This window comes from Entelurus aequoreus, linkage group LG25, assembly GCF_033978785.1.
Source record: "Entelurus aequoreus isolate RoL-2023_Sb linkage group LG25, RoL_Eaeq_v1.1, whole genome shotgun sequence".
Classification (NCBI taxonomy): domain Eukaryota; kingdom Metazoa; phylum Chordata; class Actinopteri; order Syngnathiformes; family Syngnathidae; genus Entelurus; species Entelurus aequoreus.
This window is the reverse complement of record NC_084755.1, coordinates 5,110,844-5,137,612: the sequence shown is the minus strand read 5'-3', so window position 1 is coordinate 5,137,612 and position 26,769 is coordinate 5,110,844. Positions and strand designations below refer to the sequence as shown.

The window sequence follows — 26,769 nt, the reverse complement described above, 5'->3', positions numbered from 1 at the left end:
GTGTGTATAAAGCAGAGCTAGTTGAGAACAATATAACCCACTAAGTTATCACACTTGTGGTCTACAACATGTGATGATGGTCAAAGGTTTGCATGGATGATGTTTTACAGAGCACCTTCTGACTGTCTTCAGGATACGCCGTTGTGTGGGCGGTTCTATCACTTTGACATCCCCGTCATCCATCTTGTAGTTTTTAGCGTTTCCATTGGAGCGATACGCTACTTTGTTTTACAAATGGCAACAGCGGAGGAATGCGTGTGCTTGTACAAAAAAATAAAGAACTTAGTGACTACGGCGTCGGACTACAATGGCAGACTCGCGCAAAGCACTTTGGGTAAATGACTACCATATATGGAGATATCGCTGACGTCACACTTGGGAAAAAAAGGTCACAAATTGGGCAAATTCCAAGCGGCTCGTTTGGAGGAAATACGAAGGAAGGCAAGATTGTTTCATAACTAATTATTATTATATTATTATTAATTTCAATTGTATTATTTATTGTAATTTTTATGATGATTATTATTATTTTCATTATTATTATTATTATTTCATTACTATTATTATCACTACTGTTTTTATTATCAGTAATTCATTATTATTATCATTGTTATCATCATTAGTTTAAATTATTATTTTCATTATTTTTGTAATTATTATTTTCATGGTTATTCTTATTATTTGTATTACTAATATTATCATCATTATTACTATTATTATTATTAATTACATTATTATTATTATCATTCATTTTAATATTTTCATTATTACTATTATGATCATTATTATTATTAATTGAATTGTAATAATATTATTGTAATTAATTACAATTGCATTTTTACAATTGTCATCATTAATATTTTCATTCTTATTCATTGAATTATTCTTATTATCATCATTATTACTATTTTATTTTATTATTATTATCATTAGTATTAATATTATTATTAGATTCAATTGTATTATTTACTGTAATTTTTATGATTATTACTATAATTTTCATTATTATTGTATTACTATTATTATCACTACTATTATTATAATCAGTCATTTAATTCGTATTATCGTTGTTGTTATCATTAGTTTAAATTGTTATTATTTTCATTATTTTTGTAATTATTATTTTCATGGTTATTATTATTATTTGTATTAGTAATATTATCATACTTATTATTATTATTATTATTATTATTAATTTCATTATTATAATTATCATTCATTTTAATATTTTCATTATTTTCATGATTACTATTGTGATCATTATCATTATTAATGTTATTGTAATATTATTATTGTCATTAATTTATTGTCATCATTATTACTATTTTATTTTATTATTATTATCATTATCATTACTATCAATATTATTATTAATTTCAATTGTATTATTTACTGTAATTTTTATAATTATTACTATTATTTTCATTATTATTATTATTTTATTACTATTATTATCACTACTATTATTATTATTATCAGTAATTTAATTCTTATTATCATTGTTGTTATCATTAGTTTAAATTGTTATTATTTTCATTTTTTTGTAATTATTATTTTCATGGTCATTATTATTATTTGTATTACTAATATTATCATTATTATTATTATTATTATTATTATTAATTTTATTATTATTATTATTCATTTTAATATTTACATTATTTTCATTATTACTATTGTGATCATTATTATTATTAATTTTATTGTAATATTATTATTGTCATTAATTTCAATTGTATTTTTATAATTTTCATCATTAATATTTTCATTATTATTATTATTGTATTACTATTTTTATCGTTATTATTAATTGTATTATTATTATTATCATCATTATTACTATTTTATTTTATTATTATAGCATTATCATTATTAATATTATTAATTTCAATGTTATTATTTACTGTAATGTTTATGATTATTACTATTATTTTCCTTATTATTATTATTTTATTACTATTATTATCACTACTATTATTATTATTATTATCAGTCATTTAATTATTATTATCATTGTTGTTATCATTAGTTTAAATTGTTATTATTTTCATTATTTTTGTAATTATTATTTTCATGGTTATTATTATTATTTGTATTAGCATTATTATCATAATTTAATTATTATTATTATTATTATTATTATTAATTTAATTATTATTATTATCAGTCATATTACTATTTTCATTATTTTCATTACTACTATTGTGATCATTATTATTATGAATTTTATTGTAATATTATTATTGTCATTAATTTCAATTGCATTTTTATAATTTTCATCATTAATATTTTCATTATTATTATTATTTTATTATTATTATTATCATTGTTATTAATTGTATTATTATTATTATTATCATCATTATTACTATTATTATTAGTTTCAATTGTATCATTTACTGTAATTTTTATGATTATTACTATTATTTTCATTATTATTATTATTATTTTTTTACTATTATTATCACTACCATTATTATTATCAGTAATTTAATTCTTATTATCATTGTTGTTATCATTAGTTTAAATTGTTATTATTTTCCTTATTTTTGTAATTATTATTTTCATGGTTATTACTATTATTTGTACTACTAATATTATCATCATTATTATTATTATTATTATTATTATTAATTTCATTATTATTATCATTCATTTTAATATTTTCATTATTTTCATTATTACTATTGTGATCATTATTATTATTAATTTTATTGTAATATTATTATTGTCATTAATTTCTATTGTATTTTTACAATTTTCATCATTCATATTTTCATTATTATTATTATTTTATTACTATTATTATCATTATTATTAATTGTATTATTATTATTATTATTATTATTATTATTATTATTATCATTATTACTACTTTATTTTATTATTATTATCATTATCATTACCATAAATATTATTATTAATTTCAATTTTATTATTTACTGTAATTTTTATGATTATTACTATTATTGTCATTATTATTATTATTTTATTATTATTATTATTATCACTATTATTATTATTATTATCAGTAATGTAATTCTTATTATCATTGTTGTTATCATTAGTTTAAATTGTTATTATTTTCATTATTTTTTAATTATTATTTTCATGGTTATTATTATTGTTTGTATTACTAATATTATCATCATTATATTATTATTATTATTATTAATTTCATTACTATTATCAGTCATTTTAATATTTTCATTATTTTCATTATTACTATTGTGATCATTAATATTATTAATTTTATTGTAATATTATTATTGTCATTAATTTCAATTGCATTTTTATAATTTTCATCATTAATATTTTCATTATTATTATTATTATTTTATTACTATTATTATCATTATTATTAATTGTATTATTATTACTATTATCATTATTACTATTATTATTATTATTATTAGTTTCAATTTTATTATTTACTGTAATTTTTATGATTATTACTAATATTTTCATTATTATTATTATTTTATTACTATTATTATCACTACTATTATTATTATCAGTAATTTAATTCTTATTATCATTGTTGTTGTCATTAGTTTAAATTGTTATTATTTTCATTATTTTTGTAATGATTATTTTCACGGTTATTATTATTATTTGTATTGCTAATATTATCATCATTATTATTATTATTATCATTAATTTCATTATTATTACTATCATTCTTTTTAATATTTTCATTATTTTCAATATTACTATTATGATCATTATTATTATTAATTTTATTGTAATATTATTATTGTCATGAATTTCAGTTGTATTTTTATAATTTTCACAATTAATATTTTCACTATTATTAATCCTATTATTATTATTATTATCATCATTATTAATATTTTATTTTATTATATTTATTATCATTATTAATATTATTATTATTATTAATTTCAATTTTATTATTTACTGTAATTTTTATTTTTGGAAAAATGATGATTATTACTATTATTTTCATTATTATTATTATTATTTTATTACTATTATTATCACTACTATTATTATTATCAGTAATTTAATTCTTATTAACATTGTTGTTATCATTAGTTTAAATTGTTATTATTTTCATTATTTTGTAATGATTATTTTCATGGTTATTATTATTTGTATTACTAATATTATCATCATTATTATTATTAATTTCATTATTATTATTATTATAATTAATTTAAATTTTATTATTTTCATTATTAGTATTATGATCATTATTATTACTATTAATTTTATTGTTTTTTTGGGACCTGTGCAGATCCCAAATACACCAAAAAGTGCCAACAAAAGTTGGTTTTGCATAGCAAGTCCTCTTTAAGCTTAACCACAAAAATGACATTAAAAAAAAAGGCTAAACTTGCTTCTGTTTGCATGTGCTTTACACACTTTGTCCCTCCCCCTTTAGTCTGCACACCCTCTCTCCCTTTCCTTTCTTCGCACTGACCCAGCGGGCCTTTTGTTGGGGAACAAAGAATGTTCAGGCATCTGTTTTCAGCAGGAATAAAGACGCCGGGACAGATGGAGGGAGTGTCAGAGCTATGAAGTACAGCTCCATTCACCTGATCAGTGGGAGTCAAAGTGCCACACTAACTCTTCACACAGCAACACTACAATAGTATAGCGCTGCCACAAAGCTATATTCTTGTATCACGACAACTAAAGGTTGTGCTTCTCTAAAATGTCCTTATGCCATCAACGCTGTTGACATTTGCAACACTTTGTGACTTTGTTTTGTCAAGGTGGTGCTGGTATTTCCTGTATATCCTGCTCAGCCACCTAGACGGGCCGCTCCCTCCCTCACTTGGACCTCTCTCGGAATCTTCCGCCGCAGCTTGCAGAGACCCCACTGCACCACTAGGCTGAGTGTACTGTACAATCCTGCATAATGCATTAGGATGTGACTTCCTCAACTAGGCTGAGTGTACTGTACAATCCTGCATAATGCATTAGGATGTGACTTCCTCAACTAGGCTGAGTGTACTGTACAATCCTGCATAATGCATTAGGATGTGACTTCCTCAACTAGGCTGAGTGTACTGTACAATCCTGCATAATGCATCAGGATGTGACTTCCTCAACTAGGCTGAGTGTACTGTACAATCCTGCATAATGCATTAGGATGTGACTTCCTCAACGTGCCATTAGTGAGGATAAATAAGTCATGGCGGTGCGATGGTTTGGCCCAGAAAGGAAAGGAGGCCACAACTCCTTTGTGGGACAAATCCCTGCTTCTTGGAAAACATTACAGCCATAATATTCTGGAACACTTTGTTTATTTGCATAGGAGGAATGCAGCATGAGCCCCACCTGGAATTAGTAACTGCATTCTATTGTTTTTTCTAAAGTCACCCCTAGTTCACTTTGTTGCTTTATTATCATTGTCAGTATTCTCAATAATAAACCAAAATTTGAATCCAAACACAGGCTATAAAATGTACTTAATTTGTCTCTGCACAGTATCAGGATACTAAATCAGACCTGGGCCAAATAGGGCCTGCGGGCCACATGCGGCCCGTTGTGATTTTCAACAATAATAATAATAATAATAATAATAAAAGCTGCAAGCAGCGATGGACGGGACCGACTTTGACGGCACATAAAATCCAAACCGGAGCAGTAATTAAAACTCTTTCGTCAACTTTTAATCAGAAGGGTTCAATCTCTCTCCTGTGCTAGTTTGAAGCCGACACGACAAACGCGCTCAGAGGACATAATGTTTGAAAAAAGGTGACCGGTTTTTACAAAACTTTTGTTTTGAAGGGGGAATTGCAAACTTCCTGTTGATTTTTGCCGGGGGTTGTCAGTGAATGAAATCTAGGTCGAAGTGAGACCTACATAGAGGCTTTTGTTTCATGTCTCTATGACATTCCTACTGGAAGTTACAGGCAGTTTTGTCTGTGTTTTCTTCCTAGGAGCAGTTTTGTCTGTGTTTTCTTCCTATGGGGCGCTAGAGTGCAATTTTGAGTTTTGGGGTTGGGTTTTTTATTAGATCGCAATTTTTGCCAGTCCTGATGTGTGTGTCCAGTTTGGTGAGTTTTGAAGCATGTTAAGGGGGTCAAATTATAGCTCCAATTGGCAAAGGTGACTGTTTTTACAAAACGTTTGTTTTGAAGGGGGAATTGCAAACTTCCTGTTGATTTTTGCTGGGGGTTGTCAGTGAATGAAATCTAGGTCGAAGTGAGACCTACGTAGAGGCTTTTGTTTCATGCCTCTACGACATTCCTACTGGAAGTTACAGGCAGTTTTGACTGTGTTTTCTTCCTAGGAGCAGTTTTGTCTGTGTTTTCTTCCTAGGGGGCGCTAGAGCGCAATTTTGAGTTTTGGGGTTGGGTTTTTTATTAGATCGCAATTTTTGCCAGTCCTGATGTGTGTGTCCAGTTTGGTGAGTTTTGAAGCATGTTAAGGGGGTCAAATTATAGCTACAATAGGCAAAGGTGACTGTTTTTACAAAACTTTTGTTTTGAAGGGGGAATTGCCAACTTCTTGTTGATTTTTGCTGGAGGATGTTAGTGTATGAAATCTAGGTCTAAGTGAGACCTACATAGAGGTTTTTGTTTCATGCCTCTACGACATTCCTACTGCAAGTTACAGGCAGTTTTGTCTGGGTTTTCTTCCTAGGAGCAGTTTTGTCTGTGTTTTCTTCCTAGGGGGCGCTAGAGCGCAATTTTGAGTTTTGGGGTTGGGTTTTTTATTAGATCGCAATTTTTGCCAGTCCTGGTGTGTGTGTCCAGTTTGGTGAGTTTTGAAGCATGTTAAGGGGGTCAAATTATAGCTCCAATAGGCAAAGGTGACTGTTTTTACAAAACTTTTGTTTTGAAGGGGGAATTGCAAACTTCCTGTTGATTTTTGCTGGGGGTTGTCAGTGAATGAAATCTAGGTCTAAGTGAGACCTACATAGAGGCTTTTGTTTCATGTCTCTACGACATTCCTACTGGGAGTTACAGGCAGTTTTGACTGTGTTTTCTTCCTAGGAGCAGTTTTGTCTGTGTTTTCTTCCTAGGGGGCGCTAGAGCGCAATTTTGAGTTTTGGGGTTGGGTTTTTTATTAGATCGCAATTTTTGCCAGTCCTGATGTGTGTGTCCAGTTTGGTGAGTTTTGAAGCATGTTAAGGGGGTCAAATTATAGCTCCAATAGGCAAAGGTGACTGTTTTTACAAAACTTTTGTTTTGAAGGGGGAATTGCAAACTTCCTGTTGATTTTTGCTGGGGGTTGTCAGTGAATGAAATCTAGGTCGAAGTGAGACCTACATAGAGGCTTTTGTTTCATGTCTCTACGACATTCCTACTGGGAGTTACAGGCAGTTTTGTCTGTGTTTCCTTCCTAGGAGCAGTTTTGTCTGTGTTTTCTTCCTAGGGGGCGCTAGAGCGCAATTTTGAGTTTTGGGGTTGGGTTTTTTATTAGATCACAATTTTTGCCAGTCCTCATGTGTGTGTCCAGTTTGGTGAGTTTTGAAGCATGTTAAGGGGGTCAAATTATAGCTCCAATAGGCAAAGGTGACTGTTTTTACAAAACTTTTGTTTTGAAGGGGGAATTGCCAACTTCCTGTTGATTTTTGCTGAAGGATGTCAGTGTATGAAATCTAGGTCTAAGTGAGACCTACATAGAGGTTTTTGTTTCATGTCTCTATGACATTCCTACTGGAAGTTACAGGCAGTTGTGTCTGTTTTCTTCCTAGGGGGCGCTAGAGTGCAATTTTGAGTTTTGGGGTTGCATGAGGCAGTGAAAGGGTTATGTTGTACCTAATGTTATGACCTGAGTGTTGCATGAGGCGGTGAAAGGGTTATGGTGTACCTAATGTTATGACCTGAGTGTTGCATGAGGCTGTGAAAGGGTTATGTTGTACCTAATGTTATGACCTGTGTGTTGCATGAGGCAGTGAAAGGGTTATGGTGTACCTAATGTTATGACCTGAGTGTTGCATGAGGCGATGAAAGGGTTATGGTGTACCTAATGTTATGACCTGAGTGTTGCATGAGGCAGTGAAAGGGTTATGGTGTACCTAATGTTATGACCTGAGTGTTGCATGAGGCGGTGAAAGGGTTATGGTGTACCTAATGTTATGACCTGAGTGTTGCATGAGGCGGTGAAAGGGTTATGGTGTACCTAATGTTATGACCTGAGTGTTGCATGAGGCGGTGAAAGGGTTAATTGTGTACCTAATGTTATGACCTGAGTGTTGCATGAGGCAGTAAAAGGGTTATGGTGTACCTAATGTTATGACCTGAGTGTTGCATGAGGCGATGAAAGGGTTATGGTGTACCTAATGTTATGACCTGAGTGTTGCATGAGGTGGTGAAAGGGTTATGTTGTACCTAATGTTGTGACCTGAGTGTTGCATGAGGCGGTGAAAGGGTTATGGTGTACCTAATGTTATGACCTGAGTGTTGCATGAGGCAGTGAAAGGGTTATGTTGTACCTAATGTTATGACCTGAGTGTTGCATGAGGCGGTGAAAGGGTTATGGTGTACCTAATGTTATGACCTGAGTGTTGCATGAGGCGGTGAAAGGGTTATGGTGTACCTAATGTTATGACCTGAGTGTTGCATGAGGCGATGAAAGGGTTATGGTGTACCTAATGTTATGACCTGAGTGTTGCATGAGGCGGTGAAAGGGTTATGGTGTACCTAATGTTATGACCTGAGTGTTGCATGAGGCAGTAAAAGGGTTATGGTGTACCTAATGTTATGACCTGAGTGTTGCATGAGGCGATGAAAGGGTTATGGTGTACCTAATGTTATGACCTGAGTGTTGCATGAGGTGGTGAAAGGGTTATGTTGTACCTAATGTTGTGACCTGAGTGTTGCATGAGGCGGTGAAAGGGTTATGGTGTACCTAATGTTATGACCTGAGTGTTGCATGAGGCAGTGAAAGGGTTATGTTGTACCTAATGTTATGACCTGAGTGTTGCATGAGGCGGTGAAAGGGTTATGGTGTACCTAATGTTATGACCTGAGTGTTGCATGAGGCGGTGAAAGGGTTATGGTGTACCTAATGTTATGACCTGAGTGTTGCATGAGGCGATGAAAGGGTTATGGTGTACCTAATGTTATGACCTGAGTGTTGCATGAGGCGGTGAAAGGGTTATGGTGTACCTAATGTTATGACCTGAGTGTTGCATGAGGCAGTGAAAGGGTTATGTTGTACCTAATGTTATGACCTGTGTGTTGCATGAGGCAGTGAAAGGGTTATGGTGTACCTAATGTTATGACCTGAGTGTTGCATGAGGCGGTGAAAGGGTTATGGTGTACCTAATGTTATGACCTGAGTGTTGCATGAGGCAGTGAAAGGGTTATGTTGTACCTAATGTTATGACCTGTGTGTTGCATGAGGCAGTGAAAGGGTTATGGTGTACCTAATGTTATGACCTGAGTGTTGCATGAGGCGATGAAAGGGTTATGGTGTACCTAATGTTATGACCTGAGTGTTGCATGAGGCGGTGAAAGGGTTATGTTGTACCTAATGTTATGACCTGAGTGTTGCATGAGGCAGTAAAAGGGTTATGGTGTACCTAATGTTATGACCTGAGTGTTGCATGAGGCGATGAAAGGGTTATGGTGTACCTAATGTTATGACCTGAGTGTTGCATGAGGTGGTGAAAGGGTTATGTTGTACCTAATGTTGTGACCTGAGTGTTGCATGAGGCGGTGAAAGGGTTATGGTGTACCTAATGTTATGACCTGAGTGTTGCATGAGGCAGTGAAAGGGTTATGTTGTACCTAATGTTATGACCTGAGTGTTGCATGAGGCGGTGAAAGGGTTATGGTGTACCTAATGTTATGACCTGAGTGTTGCATGAGGCGGTGAAAGGGTTATGGTGTACCTAATGTTATGACCTGAGTGTTGCATGAGGCGGTGAAAGGGTTATGGTGTACCTAATGTTATGACCTGAGTGTTGCATGAGGCAGTGAAAGGGTTATGGTGTACCTAATGTTATGACCTGAGTGTTGCATGAGGCAGTGAAAGGGTTATGGTGTACCTAATGTTATGACCTGAGTGTTGCATGAGGCGGTGAAAGGGTTATGGTGTACCTAATGTTATGACCTGAGTGTTGCATGAGGCGGTGAAAGGGTTATGGTGTACCTAATGTTATGACCTGAGTGTTGCATGAGGCGATGAAAGGGTTATGGTGTACCTAATGTTATGACCTGAGTGTTGCATGAGGCGGTGAAAGGGTTATGGTGTACCTAATGTTATGACCTGAGTGTTGCATGAGGCAGTGAAAGGGTTATGTTGTACCTAATGTTATGACCTGTGTGTTGCATGAGGCAGTGAAAGGGTTATGGTGTACCTAATGTTATGACCTGAGTGTTGCATGAGGCGATGAAAGGGTTATGGTGTACCTAATGTTATGACCTGAGTGTTGCATGAGGCGGTGAAAGGGTTATGTTGTACCTAATGTTATGACCTGTGTGTTGCATGAGGCAGTGAAAGGGTTATGGTGTACCTAATGTTATGACCTGAGTGTTGCATGAGGCGATGAAAGGGTTATGGTGTACCTAATGTTATGACCTGTGTGTTGCATGAGGCAGTGAAAGGGTTATGGTGTACCTAATGTTATGACCTGAGTGTTGCATGAGGCGGTGAAAGGGTTATGGTGTACCTAATGTTATGACCTGAGTGTTGCATGAGGCAGTGAAAGGGTTATGTTGTACCTAATGTTATGACCTGTGTGTTGCATGAGGCAGTGAAAGGGTTATGGTGTACCTAATGTTATGACCTGAGTGTTGCATGAGGCGATGAAAGGGTTATGGTGTACCTAATGTTATGACCTGAGTGTTGCATGAGGCGGTGAAAGGGTTATGTTGTACCTAATGTTATGACCTGTGTGTTGCATGAGGCAGTGAAAGGGTTATGGTGTACCTAATGTTATGACCTGAGTGTTGCATGAGGCAGTGAAAGGGTTATGGTGTACCTAATGTTATGACCTGAGTGTTGCATGAGGCGGTGAAAGGGTTATGGTGTACCTAATGTTATGACCTGAGTGTTGCATGAGGCGGTGAAAGGGTTATGTTGTACCTAATGTTATGACCTGTGTGTTGCATGAGGCGGTGAAAGGGTTATGGTGTACCTAATGTTATGACCTGAGTGTTGCATGAGGCGGTGAAAGGGTTATGGTGTACCTAATGTTATGACCTGAGTGTTGCATGAGGCGGTGAAAGGGTTATGGTGTACCTAATGTTATGACCTGAGTGTTGCATGAGGCGGTGAAAGGGTTATGGTGTACCTAATGTTATGACCTGAGTGTTGCATGAGGCGGTGAAAGGGTTATGGTGTACCTAATGTTATGACCTGAGTGTTGCATGAGGCAGTGAAAGGGTTATGGTGTACCTAATGTTATGACCTGAGTGTTGCATGAGGCGATGAAAGGGTTATGGTGTACCTAATGTTATGACCTGAGTGTTGCATGAGGCGGTGAAAGGGTTATGGTGTACCTAATGTTATGACCTGAGTGTTGCATGAGGCGATGAAAGGGTTATGGTGTACCTAATGTTATGACCTGAGTGTTGCATGAGGCGGTGAAAGGGTTATGGTGTACCTAATGTTATGACCTGAGTGTTGCATGAGGCGGTGAAAGGGTTATGTTGTACCTAATGTTATGACCTGAGTGTTGCATGAGGCAGTGAAAGGGTTATGTTGTACCTAATGTTATGACCTGAGTGTTGCATGAGGCAGTGAAAGGGTTATGTTGTACCTAATGTTATGACCTGAGTGTTGCATGAGGCGATGAAAGGGTTATGGTGTACCTAATGTTATGACCTGAGTGTTGCATGAGGCGATGAAAGGGTTATGGTGTACCTAATGTTATGACCTGAGTGTTGCATGAGGCGGTGAAAGGGTTATGGTGTACCTAATGTTATGACCTGAGTGTTGCATGAGGCGGTGAAAGGGTTATGGTGTACCTAATGTTATGACCTGAGTGTTGCATGAGGCGGTGAAAGGGTTAATTGTGTGCAGGCCAGCCTCCACTCTGATGTGTTCCAGTCCTGCCAGACCAGTCTGCTCTCAGCTCGGCTTCCTCTACGAAGTAGGGTCAGGGTTCTAGTCCTTCTACGTTGGGACCTAGAGAACTATTTGTGTCCGGTCAGGACATTCGGAGAGGCGGAGGCACATTTCGGTGTTCTTGCAGCAGCCACATTCTCCTCGTCGTCGTCGTGGTCGTCAGTTTGGGAGCGTGACGCTGCCAAGTCATGAAGGTAAGAGGAAGGCGGAAGCTCACATAAGAAAATGGTCTTTTTCTCAAAGTTGACGGTGTAACTTTTTTTTTTTTGGAAGATTAACACAAAATGCTGAGTCATGGTGGTGAAGTTTTACCTCATCGACCCATTTGACGCGACGTCATATAAAGACATTCTTGTGGGAATTATCGGGGAGACTAAAAGTGCATTGTGGGTAAAATTATAACCGGTATAAACCCTAATATGCGACTTCTACAGTAGCGAGGAGCTAGTTTGTTTATGTCAATAAACCGTGTAGACATACTTGTAAGTCATGGTATTGCGCTCAAAATTCTAAATGTCCCGAACAAATATATATTTGAGATGTATGGCAGTTAATGTGTGTGCATGAGTCGGCGAAATAACAGGAAGTGCTTTCACCTGAAGTTCCGTGACGTCATCGCGTGACGGCAGGTAACCGACTGGCGAACTCTCGCCGTGTGTCGTTAAATGTTGACGGTTTAATGTTGACGGTTTGGCGGCCAACAACTTGCCGAACAAAATAGTGAAGTATGTAAACAAGGCTACACACCTTAGATTACAAGGAGATCCAATATGTTTCAAAAGTATCTAACATATCTTCTTTACTCGGAAAAAAAGAACTAATATCGCTTAATAGAAAGAAAAAAAAAGTGGGAAGAAAAAGCGTCGCATTTTTGTTTTCCCGTGTTTGCTAATTAGCAGCCATAGACATGTTACAAGTAGACGCAGCATTAGCTGCTGTGACGCGAGAAATTGGGCCACCATCTTGAAGTGGTGATGAGGAGCCGGCGAGCAGCTTAAACTGACAGTTGACAGGTAGAAAACAAAGATGCTAAACTGACAGTTGACAGGTGGAAAACAAAGATGCTAAGCTGACAGTTGACAGGGAGAAAACAAAGATGCTAAACTGACAGTTGACAGGGAGAAAACAAAGATGCTAAACTGACAGTTGACAGGTAGAAAACAAAGATGCTAAACTGACAGTTGACAGGTAGAAAACAAAGATGCTAAACTGACAGTTGACAGGTAGAAAACAAAGATGCTAAACTGACAGTTGACAGGTAGAAAACAAAGATGCTAAACTGACAGTTGACAGGTAGAAAACAAAGATGCTAAACTGACAGTTGACAGGTAGAAAACAAAGATGCTAAACTGACAGTTGACAGGTAGAAAACAAAGATGCTAAACTGACAGTTGACAGGTAGAAAACAAAGATGCTAAACTGACAGTTGACAGGTAGAAAACAAAGATGCTAAACTGACAGTTGACAGGTAGAAAACAAAGATGCTAAACTGACAGTTGACAGGTAGAAAACAAAGATGCTAAACTGACAGTTGACAGGTAGAAAACAAAGATGCTAAACTGACAGTTGACAGGGAGAAAACAAAGATGCTAAACTGACAGTTGACAGGTAGAAAACAAAGATGCTAAACTGACAGTTGACAGGTAGAAAACAAAGATGCTAAACTGACAGTTGACAGGTAGAAAACAAAGATGCTAAACTGACAGTTGACAGGTAGAAAACAAAGATGCTAAACTGACAGTTGACAGGTAGAAAACAAAGATGCTAAACTGACAGTTGACAGGTAGAAAACAAAGATGCTAAACTGACAGTTGACAGGTGGAAAACAAAGATGCTAAACTGACAGTTGACAGGTAGAAAACAAAGATGCTAAACTGACAGTTGACAGGTAGAAAACAAAGATGCTAAACTGACAGTTGACAGGTAGAAAACAAAGATGCTAAACTGACAGTTGACAGGTAGAAAACAAAGATGCTAAACTGACAGTTGACAGGTAGAAAACAAAGATGCTAAACTGACAGTTGACAGGTAGAAAACAAAGATGCTAAACTGACAGTTGACAGGTAGAAAACAAAGATGCTAAACTGACAGTTGACAGGTAGAAAACAAAGATGCTAAACTGACAGTTGACAGGTAGAAAACAAAGATGCTAAACTGACAGTTGACAGGTAGAAAACAAAGATGCTAAACTGACAGTTGACAGGTAGAAAACAAAGATGCTAAACTGACAGTTGACAGGTAGAAAACAAAGATGGTGTTCAGCGTTTTCCTGCTCAAATGAGCGGACTGTTGAAAATAGGAATTGGGGGATTACTTTTCACAAGTAGGATTTAACATTAACGTTGTATTTTGTGAGAAGAATATTACCACAGAGTTGAGAAGGAGCAAAGATCTTCAATAGTACTGAAATCGTAGCCGCTAGCAAACAAGAGTATGGCCATAAACCAGTGGTTCTTAACCTTGTTGGAGGTACCGAACCCCACCAGTTTCATATGCGCATTCACCGAACCCTTCTTTAGTGAAAAATATATATATATATATATTTCAAATTCAAGAAAAAGTTGTATGTTTTTTTACTGGTGCACAAAATGATCATCACCTTGTTCAAAGAACAAAACCAACACAGTGCATGAACTCACAACAAATTACACACCTTACCATGAATTGATTAACGTGGACCCCGACTTAAACAAGTTGAAAAACGTATTCAAGTGTTACCGTTTAGTGGTCAATTGTACGGAATATGTACTGTACTGTGTATTCTCTTCCTTTGCAAATCAGATGGAAAATTAGAGGGAACATTGTTTGGGGGTATCCATAATACGCTGATAGGGAGAAGTTTTTATTTACACGACAAGTCGGATGTGTTTTTACCTCCGTGGCGGAGGCTCCGCCAAACCCCTGAGGCCGACTCACCGAACCCCTAGGGTTCGATTGAACCCAGGTTAAAAACCACTGCCATAATAGAATTGCTTGTCAATGAAATGAATTACATTTAAAAATGTCATACCCTTAATAACAAAATGTTGAAATAAATGATGAAGATAAAGATTGTAAAAGCCAACAGGGGTAAAAGTTAGGACCACAGTCCAGATTGTGTAGGGGGCTGGGGTAATATATGGGGGTTTGGTTTACAAACTTTCAGCCCCACCTAAAACAAAATTCACCAGCCGCCACTGATTATGATGCATTCTCATTTTAGACAAAGTATAAGACAATACTTTCTTAACAGTATAATTGTAACCAGGAGTAAGTCTTCAAAGTAACAATATTCAAATACTAACATTGTTGGGTAAGACAGAATTTGGTTTTATTCTGAATCCGGTGAAACAGATTGGTGGATTTAGCTGATATAAAGACTTTCAGGTGTTTATATATGTTTATGTTCAAGTATTTGGCAGACGCTTTTATCCAAAGCGACATACATAAAAAATACATATAAAACAATCACTGTAAACATGATCATTTAAGGGAAGAATGTAATAGAAAATATCAATACAAAGTGTCAAGACAGAATAAACTCTCAACAGAGATACAGTCTATACGATATATAGATATCTAATGTATTCATACATTGTTTATGTAGGATATACGCATGTATATATAACCTAATCATATTGTTTCTTCAACTTCAAAATAGCTGACCCTTCTCTGGGATTATATTCCCAGTTTCGATCTCGGACGTCTGGTCACTTATAGCATATAAGAATATTCTATTACTGTTAAGCAAACTATGAATAATAAAACATGTGTCTTTTATCACACGTATGACAAAAAAGCGCGTGAAAATCAGTGGTATTCAGTGAGGTAAAATGAATTAAATGTTCATTGCTCCAGCCAAATGAATTGCACTGAGTGGAGCGTATCACCACTCCAAGATGGCGGCCCCGCGTCTCGTCAGCGCCAGAAGGCAGTAGCGCTCCATGCTGAGTACCCTTAGAACATGTCTATGGGAATATACATTTTATTTATGCAATTGTGACTCAGACAAAGAATGTAAAAAATAAATCAAACATAGCCCTGAAAGAAAAATTCAGAGTTTATTACGGTCCTCTACAAAGTTGTTCTTGCTAGGTATTAGGCTAAGCTAGCTAAATGGCCAACAATAAAACTATTTTTCATTAAGACCGGTATCATTTTAAGGACATGTCATCATTTTGACAGGCATTTGAAATAATTACTACCATTTTTTGGAGCTAATGTTGAGGCTAGTAGGCCTATTTGGAATTGAAAGTGGATCGTCATCAGTCGTATCCTGATTGACACCAGTAAGGTTACAGCAACATATTTCACCTAGTTCCTGAACTGGGGTTTGGCATTGGACTGTACACCACTTACCTTTTTCACGGAAGGAAACTGTGAACAATGACTGAGCTTGGAAACAACGCGTTGTTTCGCAACACAATTACTCAGCGTTGTTCCGAAGAATGACCAGCTCGGGTGTTGTGTTTCTTGGCGCAGTTGCACAGCGACAATGACTGCGGCTTGTAAAATAAAAATGGCAAGGGTGAAAATTTGATCTCCTGGGACACATTTTGTCCATCAATTCATTAACCGAGCCGGGCCCTTCATTAGGATTCTAATTATAGCCCAGTCATTTACAATCCTCAACCACTAAACACTGGGGCGTTGAATTCAGAGAGCCGCGTATTTTAGAAATGTCATCGTTGTATAACATCTTAACTTTGAATAATGCTTTGGTCCGAATGAAAGAATGGAAAAGAAAACAGCTTTTTTTTACTGTATGGTAATGTATTTACAAGTGTAGTGTAAGCCACAAATGAGCAGCAACAGAACCGATGTTGTAATAGTGGTAAGAAACAAACTGCTCAGTCAGCATTGATATCGCCTAAGACCAGGCCCGGCCCTAACCAATCTGGCGCCCTAGGCAAGATTTTAGGTGGCGCCCCCCCACATCGGCAGTGAAGTGTATATACTCACAAGAAACCGAATAGCTTTGTCTTTGACTTTTTTTTTTACTTAAAGAAAGCAAATTAACAATCAGAATAGTTAACAAGATAAAAAAAATATATGGATAAATAAAATACAAAAAAATAAAAAATGAATATATGAAATACAATATTTTTTACATACATAAACACAAAATAAAACGTGTCAACAAGTTGCATAAAATAAATTAAAAATACAATATAAATAAGGCACTGCACAAAACAAGATATCAAACCAGTATGACTTTAACAACTATATTACAAAAAAAGGGGATCCTACAGAGTTCTCTATTTGTGCTTTTTAATATTGCATTAACTAGAATGACTTACAAATTACTGTACACCAGGGAGTACTGCAATTACCTAACGTTACATTATTATTTTCCATAACAATTTAGCCCCCGCCACAATATTAACCCGACGTTAAAACAGAACTAGCTATTTATTGATTAGCAATTGCAGAATCATGTAACATTAGCTTAATGCTAAAAAGCCAGGTGAGGTTACTATCACATTCTGTAACAGACATTTCATGTAGGCTAACGTTACCTACCTGCTACCTCTGTCTTTTTCTCGTTTCTCCTCTTCTTTTCTCCCCTGGGCACCTGACAGTTTTGGCCGTTTTGACATCTTGTGTTGATTTTTTTTATGTGGTGACGTCCAAAAAGAGTCATGATATGGGAAGGGAGGGGGCGCACCATGCCGGTGGGTGGGGGGGCGTAATGTTGTAACAAATAATATTTCTATTAAATAGGCTTTACTTTGCATTTTAATTAACGTGGGATTATTTTATATATTTAGAAATAATAGTACCAACTTTTTTTTTTTTTTCCTCCAACATTTGTGGCACTGGCGTGGCGCCCCCTGATGGACGGCACCCTTAGCATTTGCCTATACGGCCTATGCCACGGGCCGGCCTAGCCTAAGACAGTGTTTTGCAACCTTTTTGGAGCCAAGGCACATTTTTTTTCATTGAAAAAATCAGAAGCAGAAATCATTAAAAAATGTAAATCGATATTGACAATACAAATTTGTCCTCGCAATTGTTGAATATGAATTCAAACCATAACCAAGCATGCATCACTATAGCTCTTGTCTCAAAGTAGGTATACTGTCACCACCTGTCACATCACACCGTGACTTATTTGGACTTTTTTTGCTGTTTTCCTGTGTGTAGTGTCTTGCGCTCCTATTTTGGTGGCTTTTCCTGTTTTGTTGGTATTTTCTTGTAGCAGTTTCATGTCTTCCTTTGAGCGATATTCCCCGCACCTGCTTTGTTTTAGCAATCAAGAATATTTCAGTTGTTTTTATCCTTCTTTGTGGGGACATTGTTGATTGTCATGTCATGTTCGGATGTACATTGTGGACGCCGTCTTTGCTCCACAGTAAGTCTTTGCTGTCGTCCAGCATTCTGTTTTTCTTTACTTTGTAGCCAGTTCAGTTTTGCATAGCCTTCCCTAAGCTTCAAGGCCTTTTCTTAGGGGTACTCACCTTTTTGTTTATTTGTGGTTTAAGCATTAGACACCTTTTTACCTGCACACTGCCTGCCGCTGTTTCCCACATCTACCAAGCAATTAGCTACCGGCTGCCACCTACTGATATGGAAGAGTATTACACGGTTACTCTGCCGAGCTCTAGACAGCACCGACACTCAACAACAACACATCATTTGCAGACTATAATTACTGCTTTGCAAAACATATTTTTAACCCAAATAGGTGAAACTAGATTATCTCCCACGGCACACCAGACTGTGTATCACGGCACACTAGACTGTATCTCACGGCACACCAGACTGTATCTCACGGCACACCAGACTGTATCTCACGGCACACCAGACTGTATCTCACGGCACACCAGACTGTGTATCACGGCACACCAGACTGTGTATCACGGCACACCAGACTGTATCTCACGGCACACCAGACTGTATCTCACGGCACACCAGACTGTGTATCACGGCCCACCAGACTGTATCTCACGGCACACCAGACTGTATCTCACGGCACACCAGACTGTATCTCACGGCACACCAGACTGTATCTCACGGCACACCAGACTGTATCTCACGGCACACCAGACTGTGTATCACGGCACACCAGACTGTATCTCACGGCACACCAGACTGTATCTCACGGCACACCAGACTGTATCTCACGGCACACCAGACTGTGTATCACGGCCCACCAGACAGTGGTTGAAAAACACTGAATTAAATGATATTTACAGTTAGACTCTGGTAGAAAGATCCAACCGTCACAGTACTTTTGTCTTAAGCACCTAATCAGTTGTCTTCTTCTTCCACAGGAACACCCTTGTGGTTGTCACTGAAGTTGCAAACACCTGGACGTTGGATTTTTCTAATTTTTTTTCTGAAGACACTTTTTAACGAAATCCCCAGTTTTTTCCCCCACCGGAGCACCTGTGTAAATAACCACAGACACCATGACGACCTCATCGATTCGCCGGCAGATGAAAAATGTGGTCAACAGCTACACGGAGGCCGAGATCAAGGTGCGAGAAGCCACCTCCAACGACCCGTGGGGCCCCTCCAGCTCGCTGATGGCGGAAATTGCTGACCTGACCTACAACATGATGGCCTTCACCGAGGTCATGGGTATATTGTGGAGGCGGCTCAACGACCACGGGAAAAACTGGCGCCACGTGTACAAGGCGCTTGGCCTGATGGACTACCTGGTCAAAACGGGCTCGGAACGTGTGGCGCAGGAGTGCCGGGACAACATCTACTCCATTCAGACCCTGAAAGATTTCCAGTACGTAGACCGAGACGGACAGGACCAAGGGCAGCACATACGCGAGAAGGCCAAGAATCTGGTTTCTCTGCTGAAGGACCCAGAAAAGCTGAAAAAGGAGAGGAGCCAGGCGTTGAAAACCAAGTCGCGTATGGTGGGGGTCCATTATTCCTTTGGAGATCTGCCTCCTCCGTACCCGGGAAGCCACTCCAGCCATTACGGGACGTACCCGTCCAGGAGCTCACCTTCCTCTGTGCATTGTGAGTAGCATCCTCTTTGATTGGCCCTCTAAACAGTCACCCAAGAGTCCAAAAAGGAGGGGTATATTAGTGTAGATCAGGATCAGGTGAGTGTTGGGACAAACTTTTGGTGGGATTTAGTTGTCAATGAAAATTTCACCAAAAGTTTTGCATTGTTTTAGTGTTCCGTCTCGGTTGTTGTACGGCCAAACATTGCGTTTAACAAACTAGTTTGTTGCCCACGTTTCATGGAATGTGGTGCCCAAGTTCAAAACTCCCATTTGCGCCCCTGATGTAATGAATACTCAGCAGCAAGCAACACAAACATTCAAATAGTTAATAACATTATCAATCAATCAATCAATGTTTATTTATATAGCCCTAAATCACAAGTGTCTCAAAGGGCTGCACAAGCCACAACGACATCCTCGGTACAGAGCCCACATACGGGCAAGGAAAAACTCACCCCAGTGGGACGTCAATGTGAATGGCGCCTTAAAGGCCTACTGAAATGAATTTTTTTTTATTTAAACGGGGATAGCAGATGCATTCTATGTGTCATACTTGATCATTTCGCGATATTGCCATATTTTTGCTGAAAGGATTTAGTAGAGAACAACGACGACAAAGTTCGCAACTTTTGGTCTCTGATTAAAAAAAAAAAGCCTTGCCCCTACCGGAAGTAGCGTGACGTAGTCAGTTGATCGCCTCCTCATATGTTCCTATTGTTTTCAATGCAGCGAGAGCGATTCGGACCGAGAAAGCGACGATTACCCCATTAATTTGAGCGAGGATGAAAGATTCGTGGATGAGGAACGTTAGAGTGACGGACTAGAATGCAGTGCAAGACATCTTTTTTTCGCTCTGACCGTAACTTAGGTACAAGCTGGCTCATTGGATTCCACACTCTCTCCTTTTTCTATTGTGGATCACGGATTTGTATTTTAAACCACCTCGGATACTATATCCTCTTGAAAATGAGAGTCGAGAACGCAAAATGGACATTCAGTGCCTTTTATCTCCACGACAATACATCGACGAAACACTTTAGCTACAGAGCTAACGTGATAGCATCGTGCTTAACTGCATATAGAAACAAAATACATAAACCACTGACTGGAAGGATAGACAGAATATCAACAATACTATTAAACCATGGACATGTAAATACACGGTTAATGCTTTCCAGCCTGGCGAAGGTTAACAATGCTGTTGCTAACGACGCCATTGAAGCTAACTTAACTATGGAGCTAACGTGATAGCATCGGTCTCAAATGCAGATAGAAACAAAATACATAAACCCCTGACTGGAAGGATAGACAGAAAATCAACAATACTATTAAATCATGAACTTATAAATACACGGTTAATGCTTTCCAGCTTGGCGAAGCTTAAAAATGCTGTTGCTAACGACGCCATTGAAGCTAACTTAGTAACGGGACCTCACAGAGCTATGCTAAAAACATTAGCGCTCCACCTACGCCAGCCAGCCCTCATCTGCTCATCAACACCCGTGCTCACCTGCGTTCCAGCGATCGACGGCGCGACGAAGGACTTCACCCGATCATCCGTGCGGTTGGCGGCTAGCGGCGGCTAGCGGCGGCTAGCGGCGGCTAGCGGCGGCTAGCGGCGGCTAGCGGCGGCTAGCGGCGGCTAGCGGCGGCTAGCGGCGGCTAGCGCGTCTGCTATCCAAGTAAGTCCTCCTGGTTGTGTTGCTGTAGTCCGCCGCTAATACACCGATCCCACCTACAACTTTCTTCTTTGCCGTCTTCATGGAATTTTGAGATGAAAACAGAGCTATTTTGTATTGGATACAATGGGGTACCGATACTTCTGTTTCACTGGCTACGTCACGCGCATACGTCATCATCCAAAGATGTTTTCAGCCGGAAGTTTAGCGGGAAATTTAAAATGTCACTTTATAAGTTAACCCGGCCGTATTGGCATGTGTTGCAATGTTAAGATTTCATCATTGATATATAAACTATCAGACTGCGTGGTCGGTAGTAGTGGCTTTCAGTAGGCCTTTAAAAGATTTTGATCCACAATCAATGAAATAGATTATTTTAACTGGCTCTAATAAGTGTTTTCTCTAAAAGGTGTTTTGTGTTGATGCTGTATCTTTAGGTGTCTGTAACCCATTGATTGGATTTGCATGATTTCTTATGGAGAAAAGTTTTACCATACCATACCATTCCAACTTTATTCTATTAAATCGTCATTGGACCTTTTGAAACGGATTATTAACGGAAAACTGAAGTACTACTGTAATGTAAAAGGGGAACTGCGTTTTTTGGGGGAGTTTTGCCTATCGTTCACAATCATTACGAAAGACATGACGACAGATGTATTTTTTTTTAATGCATTCTAACTCCTAAACGTAAATAAAAGTCCGCTTACAGCGCGGCCAATTGGATATCCTCTATTCCACCCATAAAACCCAAGAAAAAAACATCTAAAAACCGCCAACAATACTCCATTTACATTTCCTGACTTGAATATTAACAAGTATTAGTGATATTGTTATCAGTGTTTCCCACACATTCATTTATTTGTGGCGGCCCGCCACGAAAAAATTACGTCCGCCACAAATAGATTTTAATTTTTTTGTATATATATTTTTTTGTCCTGTCCAGCTTCTCAGGCAAATCATATAGTTGATGTAGATGCCCATATAGGCTGTTCAGATTTACTTTACAAAAGAGAAGTGTAGGATACTTCTCTTGTTGCCTTATTTGTATTTGACCACTACTGTTTTCTGTTTATTTGTTACTGACTGTGGCAGGACACCTCTGCCTCTGTTTCACTTTATGTTGCTGGTAAATAATATGGTTGTAGTAGTAGGCTAAAGTTAAATTATTTAGCATGCACTAATTAAAGGGGCAGAGCTTTAAGAGACATTTTAGCTTTTATATTTTATAAGATATATTTTTTGTAAGAACCACAATTAATAAATATATTTCAGTGAATAACTTATTGTTCAAATCTGTATGTAAATATGTACATAAAGTGTTGTAATTATATTGTAAAATGGATGGACGTTTAAAACGAAACTGTTATTAATTAGTAAGTATACATTTTTTGAGCCTTTTTAGAGAAAATCATATCATTGTAGTAAATTATGCAAATTACTCGATGATGTCATGGTGACCACGCCCATAGCCACGCCCCCACCGCCACAGGTATCTTGGCAGTTTATGGGAAACAGTGGTTATTATAAGCGCTAACGCAGACAAACTATTTATAGCGGCGCCGTGATCACGAGCTCGGGTGCCAATGTTGACGTGATCGATCGATCGATCAGCTGCTTCCTCATTTCCTTGCTCGTCAAACTTTATTGTAGATTATAAATCATGCATCTCACCTGGATAACAGAGGGACAAAGACATATTCCGACAAGTTGGTACACTTTGACAGCCAATTTAGACCCGGGAATGGCGAGAAATGACGGTTGGTTTCACCCCCCTTTTCTTCACGAGGAGTCATTCTTCATCTAAATGGGAATATATGAACATTCTAGCAGTCGGCATCCTAATGACAGCAGAGCGTGTACAGTAAGTGATGTTTTATTATGTTTATAAAGTCTGCAGTGAGTAATAATCAGTGATAGGAGTTGAAAACAATTTTAAATTAAGATGAGCAAAATATGTAAATATTAAATGTGATTATAAAAGTGCCTGTTACTACATTACATATATACTTAAATGATGTATATAAAACATTAATGGATGTTTTTAAGGGCTTTATAGGCAGAATAGAGCAACTCTCAGACGTTACATTGTAAGCAGACTTTTGATTGTATTTATTTAGTATTTAGAATGTATTTAAAAAAAACGTTGTTTTTGGAATTTAGCGTATCGTTCACAATTATTATGAAAAACAGATGTATTTATTTTCAATGCATTCTAACTGGTAAATAAAAGTCTGCTTACAAAGGAGCCAAAGGGAGGTCATCTTTTCCGCCTTCCCATCCAAAAATCGCCAACAATACGCCAATTACATTTGGTGACTTGAATATTAACTAAGTAGTAGTAATAATGTTATTATAAACAAACTATTTCCAGCGGCGCCTTGGTCACTAGCTTGTGTGGCTTTGTTGACACCATCGAGTGGTGAGCTGCTTCCTCGCCTTTGGGCTGGTGAAAGTTAATTCTCGATCATAAATCATGCCTCTCACCTTGATAGTAGGAGGATAAGGACGTATTACGACAAGTTGATAGCCAATTTAGACCTGGAATTGACGAGAAAGATAAAATAAGATGCTTGGTTCCACCCCCCCCCCCCCCCCCCCCCTTTTCCTCTCGAGGATTATGACTTATTCTTCATCTAAATGGGACTATAAGAAGATTCTATCAGTCGGCATCCTAATGACAGCAGATTGTACAGTAAGTGATGTTTTATTATGTGTGTTGGCTCTCATGAAGTCTGCAGTGAGTAGAAATTTTGTGATGTCGAAGAAAAAAGCGAAAGTTGTGAGGCGTCTTTTTAAATGAATTTTTAAATGACCAAAATACATAAATTATTAAATGTTCTAATAAATGTGCCTGTTACTATATTACATATATACTTACAGCATGTATATAAAACCTTAATGGAGGTGTTTGGATGTTTTTTAAAGAGCAGAATCGAGCGACTCCCATTAGTTCCATTGTAAGGTGACTTTTGATCGCATTTATTTACTATTAAGAATGCTTCAATAAAATAAAAACATATGTGTTCTTGTCTTATATATGGATTGTGAATAATAGGCAACATTGCAAAAAAAGGGCAGTTCCCCTTTAAGCCTCAGAAGATGCACTAATGATAATACAATAATAATAATATTATAATAATTTAGAGCTGTCAAATAATTTAATTTTTTTTAATAACGATTAATCACTTTTTATTCATATTTAACTCGAAATTAATCGCTATAATCGCAGACAGATATAATTTTACATCATTAATAAGTGTACCATAGACAGATCATTTTCAAGTTTTTTGTGATTTAACATTATGCTTTTTTAAATAGCTTAACACAAACTGGACAAAACAGGCTTTTAATGACAATAAAAATAATTACCTACAATGCGTTGGTGTATCCCTGACAGAATTTCAATTCCTGCTGTAGAAGCACTTGCATTCAGCGAAGAGGAGCTACACTTCCGTTTTACATACCAGTTTTGCACGTTAACTCAAAATGTGGATTTTTTTTTATATCATTGTTTGATTGTCAAAGGTGTAATCTGTGATATTTCTACCTGAATATACGCTTCTGATATTGTACAGGTTAATGGTATTCATATCGCTGCATGAAAATGTCTTAAACTTCTGTTTTTATTAATAAAGTCTATTATTCAGCCTGCTAAACATTCTGTAATGGAGGACTATCAACTAGAACATGTTATAAAAGAATAAACATAATATTTCAGCCTGCAAGAACAATTCCCCCCTAGCATATATTTAGGTATAAATATCACAGATTACATTACAAAACATCTTTGACAACCAAAGAGGCCCACCCCAAAAGGTACCTATTACACAAAACCAACTTTTCCTACCTACTTGTACCTGTTTTTGTGTATTTGGGATCTGCATAAGTCTTGAAAATGTGAAATCAAACCATTGAAGGCATTGCAGCGATATTTCTAAAACTTCCTTCATGCTTCCTCCAAACAAACTGTGGAATTTGCCACGTTTTTCTTCCACATATGACGTCAGCGGATATCTCCATATATGGTAAAGTTCTATTCAAAGGGCTTTGCGCGAGTCCTCAATTGTAGTCCGACGTTGTAGTCAATAAGTTCCTTCTTTTTCCCATTCCTCTTGTTCTGAGGCAGACTGGCTCATACATGCATGTGCATATTTTGCTGTTGCCGTTTCTAATACAAAACAGCGTACAGTTCAAACTTATATCTGTCGGTAGTTTCCATATGGAAGCACTAAAAACTAAAAAAACCTACTCAGTGGCCTAGTGGTTAGAGTGTCCGCCCTGAGGTGGGTAGGTTGTGAGTTCAAACCCGGCCGAGTCGTACCAAAGACTATAAAAAAAGGGAGCCATTACCTCCCTGCTTGGCACTCAGCATCAAGGGTTGGAATTGGGGGTTAAATCACCAAAAATGATTCCCGGGCGCGGCCACCGCTGCTGCTCACTGCTCCCCTCACCTCCCAGGGGGTGATCAAGGGTGATTACATGTTATGTAGACCACAAGGAAGTCTTTTAATTATCTTTGATAACCAAAGAATGATTGTAATGTCAACCATTTTTCATTTTGGTTAGTGTAGTTCAGGGGTCACCAACCTTTTTGAAAGCAAGAGCTACTTCTTGGGTAGTGATTAATGCGAAGGGCTACCAGTTTGATACACACTTAAATAAATTGCCAAAAATAGCCAATTTGCTCAATTTACCTTTAACTCTATGTTATTTATTATTAATAATTAATGATATTTACACTTAATTGAACGGTTTAAAAGAGGAGAAAACACGAAAAAAATGACAATTAAATTTTGAAACATAGTTTATCTCCAATTTCGACTCTTTAAAATTCAAAATTCAACCGAAAAAAAAGAAGAGTAAAACTAGCTAATTCGAATCTTTTTGAAAAAATTTAAAAAATAATTTATGGAACATCAATCAATCAATCAATCAATGTTTATTTATATAGCCCTAAATCACAAGTGTCTCAAAGGGCTGTACAAGCCACAACGACATCCTCGGTACAGAGCCCACATACATCATTAGTAATTTTTCCTGATTAAGATTAATTTTAGAATTTTGATGACATGTTTTAAATAGGTTAAAATCCAATTTGCACTTTATTAGAATATATAACAAATTGGACCAAG

The 26,769-nt window shown here is 36.8% G+C and overlaps 2 protein-coding genes across 5 annotated transcripts in view; both read left to right on the top strand.

The window, feature by feature from the left end:
- rsad1 (radical S-adenosyl methionine domain containing 1) overlaps positions 1-4,964 on the top strand; it is an 83,498-nt gene extending 78,534 nt beyond the window's left edge. The window contains exon 10 of the mRNA XM_062036701.1: positions 4,743-4,964. Within this exon, the coding sequence (XP_061892685.1) occupies positions 4,743-4,783 (41 nt within the window). The 3' untranslated portion in view covers positions 4,784-4,964. The remainder of the gene's footprint in view (positions 1-4,742) is intronic.
- Positions 4,965-11,947: 6,983 nt separating this feature from the next.
- epn3a (epsin 3a) overlaps positions 11,948-26,769 on the top strand; it is a 36,889-nt gene continuing 22,067 nt past the window's right edge. Inside the window, exons 1-2 of one of the 4 annotated variants that reach the window (XM_062036505.1) lie at positions 11,948-12,197; positions 19,260-19,965. In XM_062036505.1, the coding sequence (XP_061892489.1) occupies positions 19,398-19,965 (568 nt within the window). In that variant the 5' untranslated portion in view covers positions 11,948-12,197; positions 19,260-19,397. The remainder of the gene's footprint in view (positions 12,198-19,259; positions 19,966-26,769) is intronic. The other 3 variants (XM_062036503.1, XM_062036506.1, XM_062036504.1) reach the window with 3 other exon arrangements.